Here is a 12,389-nt window from a genome sequence, read left to right as displayed (position 1 = left end):
TGTACCTACTCTCTCTATATAAAATATGTACCAATATTTTATATTATATGATATAATATATGATATTGAATAAAAATAACGGATAAATTCTTTAATTTTTGTAGTTGGTGAATAATTATTTGCTTTTTTCTTTACATGCCTAATCATTGTCTTTTCCTTTGCTAATTCTTTCAAATTTATGTCAAAGTTATATTGACAGTGACAGAATTTGTTGACGTTTGTTTTGTTGTGTGCTATGAATTGAATTCGAGGTTATGTTATTAGAAATTTATTTTAATTTCTTGAATTTAAGTGAATATTGTTCTATGCACCCATTAATACAAATTCATATATAGTAACGAGCAGCATTTTATAGTATTTGAATAACTGGTTCTAAAACTATTTAATAATATGAAGAAAGAAGGTGAAATAATAATATATTTATTTTGCAATAGCCAAAACGATATAAAGTTAGAGACTTACTCATAAATTTTACTATTCACAGAGGTTCAAAATATCTTTCTCAATATTTTAAGAGAAGAAGAAGATGTATCTGCAGGAGTTGCTGCTATCAAAACCCTTTTAACTGTGATAGAAACCTATAAAGGTAACTTTATCTTTCAATGTGATTTTCATCGATCAAATCTATGTTCATCAATCTAATACATACATATATAAATAATAAAATATGTAAATCATAGTCTGAAGTGCCAATTTCTTGACGACCAGATGTATGTTCGATAAATAAAATGACACTTATGTAAGTAAATGAAAATGTTTGTTTTTTTAAGTGGGAACAGTAAGAGAACTAGATCTGAATCTCCAGCTGGCGGTGGAGGCCATGAGGAACTGTGACCAGCCAGTCACAGCCATCTCATCAGGCTGTGAACTCTTCATGAGGTTTATCACATTTGCCAAACTAGATGTCAAAGTAAGCTATATACTATATTTTATTTTTTACACATAATATTTATATAAAACTGTGAAAATTTACTTTGTAGCTCAATTAACTACTACTATTTCTCATAATATAAGAATAAATAATTATTTATTCTATTACATCATCTTTTAAATTTTGTAATTACACTTATACTCATACAACAGCAGTGTAAGTTTGCATGTTTATGATGTAGAAGAAAAAATATTATCTACTAGAAAGTTTTTCTCAGATACCTGACCTGTTTGCATTTACAAAACAAATAAAATATTTAATTGTGTTTTAGTCCTTTGAGGAATGTGAACAAATTATGCTGCAGCGTGGCCGAATATTCCTGGACAAACTCTTGGAAGCCAGAGGAAAAGTTGCCAAACAGGCATTATCTTTCATCAGTGATGGCTGTGTTAGTAGATTATACAGTTTTTTTTATTATTAATGGGCAAAGAATTTTTTTTTCTTACTAGATACATAACATTTTAAAATTCAAATCTTCCTAACTTAAACTTGCTTGTTACTAATTTACACTTCACACCTAACTTCTGACTGGATCTTATGAAAGATCCAATGCTCATCATACAATATATTTACCCTATCACTTGTTTTACCTAAAATAATAATTATCATGTAACTACAAAATTTCAGAAAATCCTCACCCACTCCCACTCCAGAGTAGTGTTACAAGCGATGTTGGAGGCCGCCGCAGCTAACAAAAGGTTCCAGGTTTATGTCACAATGTCATGTCCAGATGACAGTGGGTAAGTCTCTAACTAAACACCAATTCATTATTGCATAACCTATACACCAAATATTAATAATTAATGTCCCATATATACATTAAATATTAATAAATAAAATTTAATGTCCCATAGACAAAAAAGATTCTAGTAGGAAGAGAAATGATAAAAAATATTCATCTTATTAAATATTATACTTATGTAGTATTTTAATTAAGATTTATTTAAAAACTTTATTGCACAATATTATGAATTTCACAAAGTGTAGACTTAACTCCATAGGCATTTTCTACCAAAATATTACAGGTGTAAAATCTTTGAATATTTGATTTCTGAATAAAAGATTCATTCTATTTAAAAATACAATATGAATATATTTTTTATTTTGATTACAATTTGATTGTAGCACCCTAATGCACAAGAAGCTGGTGGCAGCGGGAGTGGATGCCATCTTGATCCTGGACTCGGCGGTGGGCTACATCCTGGAGGAGGTGGACATCGTGATGGTGGGCGCCGAGGGCGTCACCGAGAGCGGCGGCATCATCAACAAGGTATATAATATTGCTGCTTTCGCCTAGGAGTTTTTATGTGAAGGAGTTATATGAATCTCTTTAAAAATTTGGAGGACCAAATATTATACTTGTAAAGGCGAAAGTTTGTGAGTATTATTAATTGGTCACGCTTAAACGACTGAGTCAATTTTTATGAAATTTTTTAAGTAGTGAAGTAGCTGATATGCAAAAGTAGCCTATGCCACTCTCCAGTAGGTGTCGTAACCGGTATATTTTTAGATATAAATTTGTTATATTTTTAGATATAAATACAAAATAAATTTGTTACGTATTTATATCGGAGGCTGTATAATGTGTATTCATTTTACCCGCTCATATATCGGACGTTATTCGTGCTCGGTATGGTAGGATACAATGAACTTTAAGTTAGACGAGAATTGGCCCTGGTATCGTACATTTTTATGGCCATTAGATTTAGTATTAAAGCTTGAAGCGCTGGTGTCTTTAGTTTTCTTTTAACCTCTTTTCAGATCGGCACCTACGGGCTAGCAATGGCTGCATTAGAGCTGAAAAAACCAGTGTATGTACTGACAGAAAGCTTCAAGTTTTCTCGGATATACCCTCTGAACCAGCAGGACATTCCCATCGAGTTCAAATACCTCTCCAGTGTGATCAAATCTGGCAAGGACCTGAACTCACAACACCCGCTAGTTGACTACACGCCTCCAGCCTATATCACCTTGTTGTTCACCGACTTAGGAATATTGACTCCATCTGCGGTCAGTGATGAGTTGATTAATCTGTATTTATAGTTGTTTAATAAAATTTATATAATTTATATTTGTGTATTACCGTAGGTAGTAGAAAGGTGTACAGTCGACAACACACCAACCCATACAAATTCATTGCCAAATCTTGACTTCCTTGATCTTTACAATACGACCGGAATCGCCTTGCAAAGATCACGGCACCGATGATGACGCAATGAAAGAGATGTATACCCAAACTTTATTTTTTCTAGCTAGGTATATCAGAAATCATTTGCATCATTTGGTAATAAATCATACTTCCTTCATCTCGTTTTGGCAGCGAATTCTATTTGTAAAGCTTCTTTTCAAATTATTATTTTTTTAATTATAAAATAATACTTGCAGGCAGATATCGAAGGTGTTAATTAATAAACACAATCATTACTGAATCAAAAATATCTGGCACTTTATTGAATATGTAGAAGTACGTAAAAAATATTTACAATCATTTTACTTAACATAATATCTGAACATTCGATAACCTTTAGTATATCTCACTTTGTGTTACATTCACCAATACAACTATACCACGCATAAACTAGGCAAGATATAAACATTAATATTTTATTTTATAGCCTACTTATTATGGAAGCTCATCGTTGATACACATGGAAGCACATCTATTATTATCACAAACTCTTATTGCCAAAAATTCCATTCAATAAAAATATTTAATAACAAATTCTGAAATAAAAACAAAAAATAAAATGGATTACAGTACACTTAATATAAATTGGTTCGTCAAAACTAATTCTCATGCGTTATGATTTAAAAGTATTTGTATATTTAAAACTAAATTAATTAAACATTATTTAAGCATAATAATACGAGTAAGTAATAATACTAAAACACAAAAGAAATACTATATATTGTACTTGTAAAATAAACTTAAAATATTAATAGAACTACACACATTAACAATTCATGGATTTATAATATCTTAAAATCGATTACTTCAATACACCAGCTGACTCTAGAGATCAAATCAACGTTAGATATTCTAGACTTTCTCAAACAATAAATATACAATTATTCTTATGCAATACATACATGTGTTACGTACCAATACAGTTTACAAAATATCAAAAAATAATAATATAAAATATAATAAAGTATCATAATTATCACGTATCGAAATTCAATTGAGATTGAGAAGTTCCGTTATCTATTAATCGACTTAATATTATTATCATTTTAAACATACGTGCATACAAAACACTATCCGCGATATGTCTATAAATATAACGCTCCAGAACCGTCTCTGTACATATGCTTTTAGCATGCTTAACTATCGAATTTAATTCATTGCATTTTTCATAGCTACATAAAATATCCATTTGGCGGACAATACAAAATTACCTGTACTGCTGTCATGTCTCTTTCTTTCAGAGCACCAAAATTGAATACAAAATATCTCATTAGCCTTGAAAAAAACTTTAACATATTTAATTGGCGCTTTTGGTTCATATTATGGCGCGGTCGGTAGGACTATTATCTTTGAAACCGCTTTTAGTATAGGCGCAGTTTATAGTCTTATGGCGCAGTCGGTATAATTTAACCCAGCCAGTAGAAAATTTGGGACATTTCATCTATTGTATATGTTGTCGATAAGGGTGTATATTTGGTGGAAATGCGGTCGTTTCTCCGGCTCGTACTCCCAACAACGCAGCATCAGCGCGTAGACGTCTTCGGAACAGCCTTCGGGAGCGGGCATTCGATAACCTAAAATATATAAAATAGGTTCCAGTCGAATTATACAGAAATGGGGATAAAGTCAGAATAGATGTGATAACGAGATAAAGTATAGAAATAATATAAATGGCTTATCTAGCCACCTTGAAATTCCTACAAGAGCGATGCCCCGTGATGCATTTAGTTACATTATAATACCCACCCGTATCTATCTTCTCTCTGGCGCGAGAGTTGCTCATCCCAGCGTACGGCGTGTCCCCTTTGGAGAAGATCTCCCACATCAGCACTCCATAGCTCCATACGTCACACAATGAAGTGTATTTTCCTGGAACACATACAATTTATCACATTTTAGCCACTTATTAGTACAGTGCGTTATTAAAGGTCATTATAATATCGAAACTACACACAATACATTTGGACAAACATTAATTATTATTGTAGTTATAGCATTAGAGAAAATGGGTAAGAGAGTATAATCCTACCTCTATTCTTAAGACTTACCAAAATTGAGTGCCTCCGGCGCAGTCCACTTGATGGGAATCTGCTTCATGCCTCCCGACACAATATACTCCTCCTCCTCCCTCGACATGCCGAAGTCGGATATCTTGACGATATTATCGTCTCCCACGAGGCAGTTGCGAGCGGCTAGATCGCGATGGATGCAGTTCTTAGACTCGAGGTAGCGCATGCCGGCGGCCGCGTCGCGGCACATCGCCAGCAGCGCGCGCGGCGACAGGTTGCCCGCGCGCGTGCGCAGGAACGTCAGCAGAGAGCCTCCTGGAAGGACCAAACATTCATTTTAAGAAACTGGTAATCATTTGCTACTTGAAGAAGAAGTACTTTGTGTACCAATCTAAATCATATGCAATCACGTATGTTAGGATCTTGTTAAATTCCAAACAACTGCTGTTGATATTGTATTTTATTTTTATATTAATTGGGACACATGACAGAGTTCGTAGCCGTAGATTTTTTTCTTTTTTAGAACAACAACAATATACCAAAATAAAAGAAAATAAAAAACTTGTGTTGCCAGCAACAACGTATAAGTATAGCTTTTATAGTCCACCATTTGCTTCCAGTGAAGGAAGACATAGTTATCAAGTCTGTACACTGCTTAACTATAATATTTAGTCTAATTAGTAGTTGGTAGTTGTAAAAGTAATATCAGATGCATGTTATTGAAATGGCTCGTTTTTGACAAAAAAATATGTATTTAGTATCCAGTGGTGTAACGTTTATAAATTAATCTGCTACAAAACACAATAGTGACCTGGCACGAGCTCCATGACGATCATGATAGGTTGCTTCTGCACGGCGATGCCGATGAGCCGCACGATGTTGGGATGCTGGTACTGCTTGAGAATGCGGCCCTCCTGCAGGAACGTGCGCTTCTGCTCCTCCGGGAGTGCCATCCGGCACGTCTTCACTGCTACCTCTTGGCCGGTCGTTTTGAGGCGCGCTTTGTATACGTCGCCGAAGTTGCCCTGAAGATAAGTCAAGTAAGGTAAGCCAAGTAATCCTACTCGTGCCACATGTGATTGTACTTATAACAATTTGACTCATGTATAGTAGTTTTCATGGAGCTCTACTTGCTTACATTGAAGAAAAACATCGCGAGGAAACCTGCACACTTGTTGACAGTTTAATTCACTAGTGTGTATGCCACTACGACTACTTTGGTGAAAGATTCTGTGAATTAATTTTTTTGTCGGTTAAACGTTCGTGGCGGAAAGGTTTATCTGAAGCATATTGTGCAGGGAAATATTTGTCGGATTGAGGTTTCAAAATCGACAGATACCAGATGGGTAAGCGTAAAAGTCTTGTCAGATGTCTTATCTTTAGGTGACTTGAATAAAATATGTCACCAGTGTTAGCAATAACACACTCGATTTAAAAAAAACAATACAACATTAGACATGGTACCCTGCCAATCTTGTCCAGTAGCTGGACGTCGTCGTTGTTGAGCTCCCAGGTCTCGCGCGGCACGGCGCGGCGCAGCAGGGCTCCGCTGCGGGCCGTCACGGGCACCTCGCTGGTGCGCTGCCACGCTATCAGCTCCGCCACCGACGGGAACGCCGCGCCCTCGAACCGATAGTGACCCTGGAGTGTTTTGTTTTAACCGTTCAGCTTTCGTGCTCGTTCAATTATCTTTTTTATCTAAGCGCTCGACGGGTTAATTCCAAGAGCATAATAGTGCCTAATTTATTTTCTTTTAGTTTAGTCCTTTAGTAGTCAAGATCTTTGTACCTATGTGCGATAGATAACAAATGTGTGTTAACTATACCAGTTACAGAGAAGGATTTAAGTTAAGATGATGAAATTATTTTATCCTGATTGATTTCATAAGCTTGATTTGAAAACATTTTCCATAAAATTGGAATCAGAATATCAGAAGTAAATTATTGTAAGATTTGCCGTGATAGCCAATCCGGAGTAGTTATTATAATTGTACTGCCATTTCTTTAAAAAATATTCCAGTGCAAAATTCTAGGTCATGGTTCTAAAAGTTACTTTGATTCACCTCCAAATATCAGAGCACTACATCAACAAATACCCGCTAACAACGTCAGCATTCAACAAGATGAGCTACTTAGACTAGAAAGCATAAAAGTTTATTTGTATTGTAGATACGAGAAGCTCCAGATTGCCAGAGTAAAAAGTAGGTAGGTACTTTACTCGTTCGTCAGAGTTGTTCTATTAACTAGAAATTTGATTTTCAGTATACAGTCACTTGACCGAAACTCAGATATGCCGCACAAATGTTACAGACGTCCTACTCGCAAGTGATAATATTTCCTTGCTCGACAACGGTAGTATCTGCCGAAGTCGCAGTCCCAAATGTCGGATCATTTGGGGATCTATATATGAAATCCCCAAATGTCGGCAATGTAATAAACTTATCGGAAGCATTACTGTTCCATCAGTAATGCTGCATCTTGCTCTATCTCACCTCTGGCGTTGTTTGTACGATGAAGTGTTTGTGCTGGCCCCAGCATACTGACAGGACGAGCTGGCGCGCGTGGTTCCTCGTGGTCTCCCGCACCAGGTAGTCCCCGTCAGCCCGCAGCAGCCGCACCACCTCCTCGCGAGGCAGCACACCGTGGAACCACTCCTGCTCCACCAATGAGCGCTCTGTCTCGCTCCCGTTCACCTGAAACATAATGCCAAAAGATGTAATCGATTTTTTTTAGTTTTTGTCACCTCAACTGTATTGTTAATTTGAATATTTATCGATGACCTAATTTATGACATAAAAGTTGACCCTATCCGGTGCCCACTAAAAATAAATAGTAGATTTTTTGTGTGATGTGGATATTATGATAGTGAGTGAACAAGGCCATTTTAAATAAATTTATTAACAATATACGTTATTTTTCAATGATGTAAACAAAGCATTTATCTCTTAACCATGTGCAGCAATCGTGATTGATAGTAATTATTTCCACTATAAGTGCAATTTTTACAAACCAACAATATTGTATGACTTTATTCATTCCACTGCGTTATCATATCGTTGTAGGAAATAACTCGTTTGATTACTCCACGTGGAGATTCATTATAGTTGTGAGTAAAAAAAAAACACATCAAACCATGCTGTTCACAAATAAACGTGTTAAATCATAAACAAATAACATTTAAACGAAAGCAAAGAAATATTTAACACTTCAATCAAATAGCACACAAATTACAGCATTTCAAAACATACGTGATATTCATTTTCCAGTTCGAGTTGCAATTGTTTCAAACGTTTCTTCCTCCGGGGCACGACCACTGGTGGAGGCAGTTCCGAATGTGTAATGTACATCGAAAACTGATCCATGACTTCACAAATTCGCAATAGAACTACTCCCCGTCACATTATTATCTTTTTTTCTACATCGTCAGAAGGAAAGACGAGACAAACAGGATGGAACTGACGTAAAACACGAGACACTGAAGCGAGCAGTCTCCACGTAAACAGTGAAACATTTCTGGAACGTCGCGAGTCACAGCTTCACCTTGATTTTGAATTTGAGTTTAGAAGAGTCGGTGCTATTTTAATTTCATTCGAAAGCTTATTCCGGAGCGAAGTTCGTGCGGTACACGGGATAAAATTAGAACAGACAGATCCGAGTGCTCCAATTTTATGTGGCAGATACAAGCAGCATGCCTCCTGCGGGGTCCATGCCATGCGTTTCGTGATGGCTGTTAGTGGGACTCACGGACTCACCACACTGTTAGGACAACGATTGACAACACTAGTTTTCTTTCTTCTGCGGCGGAGCACGCTTTTGTTGGGCACACGGCAATGTACATAAACATCTAAACGGTTCCGCAAGCGGCGCTTGAGGACTCGAAGGCGTCCTTTGCGGAGAGCGAGCACTGTTACCGAGTCTGCCGGGCCTTCGCTGCTGCTGCGATAGGTCTTCGGTGGTAGGGCCGGGCTGGAAGGCACTGACTTGCGGCGGAACGGACGAGTAAACAGTTTGAAGAACGGCCTCGGGGGTATTATCGAGTGGAGGTGTAACCGCAGCGCGTCCATGGACGCTTTGGAGCCGATCGATGAACGCTCCTGATGATTAATGACGGAAAATGTATCCTAATATTTGGAGAATTCTCAATGACATGTCAAAGTTTACAATTTCGCTTACACATAATTACTTTACAAGCCTTTATTCAAGTCAGATTTGTATTTAACACCTAGTCAGAGGTCTGAGTCAGTATTCAGACATTATTAATCCATAAAATTTATTACATGTGGTACGTACCTACTCAACTAACCATCATAATTTATATTCATCTCTGCTTCTGGAAGTGTATTATTTAGATTTATTTCATAACATCTCAAAGATACGGCAATATAGTGTAAACGGTGCACACTTTCCACATCACTATATCATTCTCCAACCTACCTGATGGTCCGGGGAGCTCCCGTCCAGACTGTCCACGCCGACAGTCTCCGCGGACAAGTCCGGGCAGCCGCTGGGCGCCTCCTCACAGCCCAACTCAGCCAACGCCGCTCTGATCATCTCCGCCTGTTTCGCGCATTTCCTCTCCGAGACACGCAGTTCCAGTAACTTCATCGGCTCTGGCGTTGTGACGGGAATCGGCGGCGGGGAATGCCTGATTAGGAAAATACATAATTAGTACAACATAAATACATCAGTCATTGTATGAGATAGGATATAAAGATGTCCGTCCTAATTTACACATTAACTTGTGTATAGAATTAGAATTAAATTAATAAAGTTAATAGTATAGGTACTCATAATAAACCAACTGACTAACCACAAAATAACAGTAATTTAAAGATCAATTTAAAAGGAAACTTGACTCACCTATCAATCCCATTGACGCCATTCGTCAAACCAGTGTTATTGTTTTTGCAGACTCCATTCCCTATGATTTCTGGACCCTGAAGCGCAGTTTGCTTTTCCCTGTTCTCCGAAAGAGTGGTCTCCAACTCTATCAGCTTCTCTTTGAGCCATTCCACTGTTAGGTTGTCCACAGTAAGTTGGTTTGGCTGCAACTTTCCACTCGTATCTTCGACTAGACTTTCATCAAATGTGAATGAAATTGGCGTTGAGGGAGGTGACCTGAAAATTGATATCCCATTATTTGTTGTTATAATTAAGATTAGCTTCTTAAGCACTTACTCATGCTCGTGCGCATCTTTTGATAAATCCCGTTCATATCTTTATCTACCTTTTAAGCCAGATATCATAGATGGATACTTGATACAAGTATATTATTTAATCAACGGGGAATTACAATATCTTTCAAGTGGACTTGGAAAATAGTGATTTCTTAGTAGGTATGTACTAATAATATAAAAATGTGACTCACTTGTACTTTTCTATGAATTCTTTGTATTCGTCCTGCGGCCTGAGGTGCTGGACGTTGGTTTCTATTTTGTTCTGAATTTCCCTGAACTTGTCAGAGCTGAAGTCCGTCCTTTGTATTACTTCTAGTAAGATGCCTTTCCTGTTGAAAATAGAGAAACATCTAGTAGTTCGTCTTGTGTTAGTCTTTGTTTCATAAAATTATCATATAACTTTAGCGGCCCGACCCAGCTTCGTTCGGATAAAAACATTTATTATACTTACCCCTAAACCTTGCTCAGGAATCACATTATCAATTGGTGAAAACTGCATGAAAATCCGTGCAGTACTTTTTAAGTTTATCACAAATAGACAGACGCGGTAGAGGACTTTCTTTATAACATCTATGTAAAGATAAGAAAAAGGAGACATACCATGAGGTAGCGGTGGCTTCGCCCTGCCGTCGCTGCTGATCCAGCAAGGCCGGCAACGCCGCCGTCCGCAGTGCTCGCTCGCACTCCGTCGCTTCAGCCAGCAGCAGCACGTACTCGTTGTGAGCCCTGTGCAGCCTCCGGCAAGCTTTGCCGTACTTGTCCCTGGTCTCGTCTAGCTTCCTCCCTCCGCGGCCCGTGGGACCTGCAACAGGATATTATGGATTTTGATTTCTACTAGCTGCGCCCTGGAGAACCGCTTCTGTGAAAATTTCTGGATATAAAAGTCTATCCAATGCAGTGGGTGTTAGTGTTTAACAAACACTCGTACCCAATCCAATCTCTTGGAAAACAGGAATTTGCATTAGGAATGATTAAGACTGAGTCAATCCGCACTCTACCGGTACAGTTTTATTAATTTCTTTTAATTATTGGTGAAATCTTATCTGGAATCATTAAGAAAGACTGCAAAATGTTGACCACAGATAAAGTTTATTATCTTGGCACAGATTACTTGTGAGATAACTAAAGATATTCAAAATGTAAAGATCAAGTTTATACATCCACTAAAACATACCAGTTTTGGTAAAAAATATCAACTACAACAATTTTTTTGTTGTTGAAATATTAGCCTTCGATTACAGTATTATAAATTATGTGGTAGATATTAACATGTGTTACGGTCATATATCAACAAAAAAATTCTTAATGGTTACGATACGAACTAAAGGTAGGTTTTTGTTAGCTCTCCTCGAAAATAAACAACCTTTAGCCGTATCAAACCTACACACCTTATATTCTTCTTATCGATTGTATTATTACTAACACTGATGTCAGATTGTATTAAAGTCACCTAAAGGCATCTGACATTACTTTTACGACTACCTACTGCCATATATAGTGGCAAATCAACACAAACAATTGACTATATTCTTAAAACTATATTATGATGAGATTTAGTCACTTGTTTCCTAAAAATAATAAGTAATGAATGTTTAAACTTACACTTACATTTAAGGTAGTTCTCCTCGAACTTGGTCCTCATCTGCTTGTACGACTCCAGACACTTCTGGTACTCGCTCTGTTTCCTCGTCACCTCCTCTGATAACTGAAACAACAAATATTAAATAAACAACAATGTTTTAAATTGCATTTTGAAATTGAACATTCAAGAAAGAAAGTCCATTCGATTCAGTTTGTGTGTATCACAAAAAGCTCTAAAGCTTAAAAGGCTCAAAGCCTTTACAGCTAATAGCAATACGCGTCTATGCCACTATTTTGTACTATTCCATATAGACCATCGGACTGAATTTTGGTTTGATATGTATTAATACATATCTGAAAAATAGTATGACGACTTTATTAATATTTATACAATTTTCATACCTTGCCCGGCCATATTATATTGTTATACAAAAAAAAATCATATGACACGACATGTAACTACTTAAATTAGCAAATTTCTTATTGCAATTTCAAATATATATC

At 36.9% G+C, this 12,389-nt stretch overlaps 2 protein-coding genes across 6 annotated transcripts in view; one reads left to right on the top strand and one right to left on the bottom strand.

Annotated features, from left to right (window-relative positions):
- The first annotated feature begins 217 nt into the window (after positions 1–217).
- eIF2Balpha (eukaryotic translation initiation factor 2B subunit alpha) lies at positions 218–3,000 on the top strand. The gene is made up of 7 exons (XM_053749789.2): positions 218–403; positions 485–586; positions 771–910; positions 1,203–1,319; positions 1,559–1,671; positions 2,057–2,201; positions 2,693–3,000. Exons 1-7 carry the CDS (start codon positions 391–393, stop codon positions 2,972–2,974), a joined length of 912 nt encoding a protein of 303 aa, XP_053605764.1. The 5' UTR covers positions 218–390; the 3' UTR covers positions 2,975–3,000.
- Positions 3,001–3,352: 352 nt separating this feature from the next.
- FER (FER tyrosine kinase) overlaps positions 3,353–12,389 on the bottom strand; it is a 35,432-nt gene continuing 26,395 nt past the window's right edge. Inside the window, exons 3-14 of one of the 5 annotated variants that reach the window (XM_053749779.2) lie at positions 11,907–12,009; positions 10,905–11,106; positions 10,496–10,633; positions 9,988–10,245; positions 9,562–9,772; positions 9,039–9,221; positions 7,620–7,820; positions 6,593–6,769; positions 5,940–6,153; positions 5,168–5,443; positions 4,866–4,988; positions 3,353–4,693 (exon numbers count right to left, since the gene is read on the bottom strand). In XM_053749779.2, the coding sequence (XP_053605754.1) occupies positions 4,557–4,693; positions 4,866–4,988; positions 5,168–5,443; positions 5,940–6,153; positions 6,593–6,769; positions 7,620–7,820; positions 9,039–9,221; positions 9,562–9,772; positions 9,988–10,245; positions 10,496–10,633; positions 10,905–11,106; positions 11,907–12,009 (2,223 nt within the window). In that variant the 3' untranslated portion in view covers positions 3,353–4,556. Of the gene's footprint in view, positions 4,694–4,865; positions 4,989–5,167; positions 5,444–5,939; positions 6,154–6,592; positions 6,770–7,619; positions 7,821–8,375; positions 8,856–9,038; positions 9,222–9,561; positions 9,773–9,987; positions 10,246–10,495; positions 10,634–10,904; positions 11,107–11,906; positions 12,010–12,389 lie in introns of those variants that run through there. The other 4 variants (XM_053749780.2, XM_053749781.1, XM_053749784.1 and 1 more) reach the window with 4 other exon arrangements.

This window comes from Plodia interpunctella, chromosome 9, assembly GCF_027563975.2.
Source record: "Plodia interpunctella isolate USDA-ARS_2022_Savannah chromosome 9, ilPloInte3.2, whole genome shotgun sequence".
NCBI lineage: Eukaryota > Metazoa > Arthropoda > Insecta > Lepidoptera > Pyralidae > Plodia > Plodia interpunctella.
This window is presented reverse-complemented; position numbering and strand designations above follow the sequence as displayed.

Bases quoted from the DNA above. Each gene is read 5' to 3' on its own strand.
- eIF2Balpha (XM_053749789.2), top strand. The intron at 587-770 runs GTAACTTTATCT...TGTTTTTTTAAG, and splicing joins TGTGATAGAAACCTATAAAG to TGGGAACAGTAAGAGAACTA. The intron at 2,202-2,692 runs GTATATAATATT...ACCTCTTTTCAG, and splicing joins GCGGCGGCATCATCAACAAG to ATCGGCACCTACGGGCTAGC.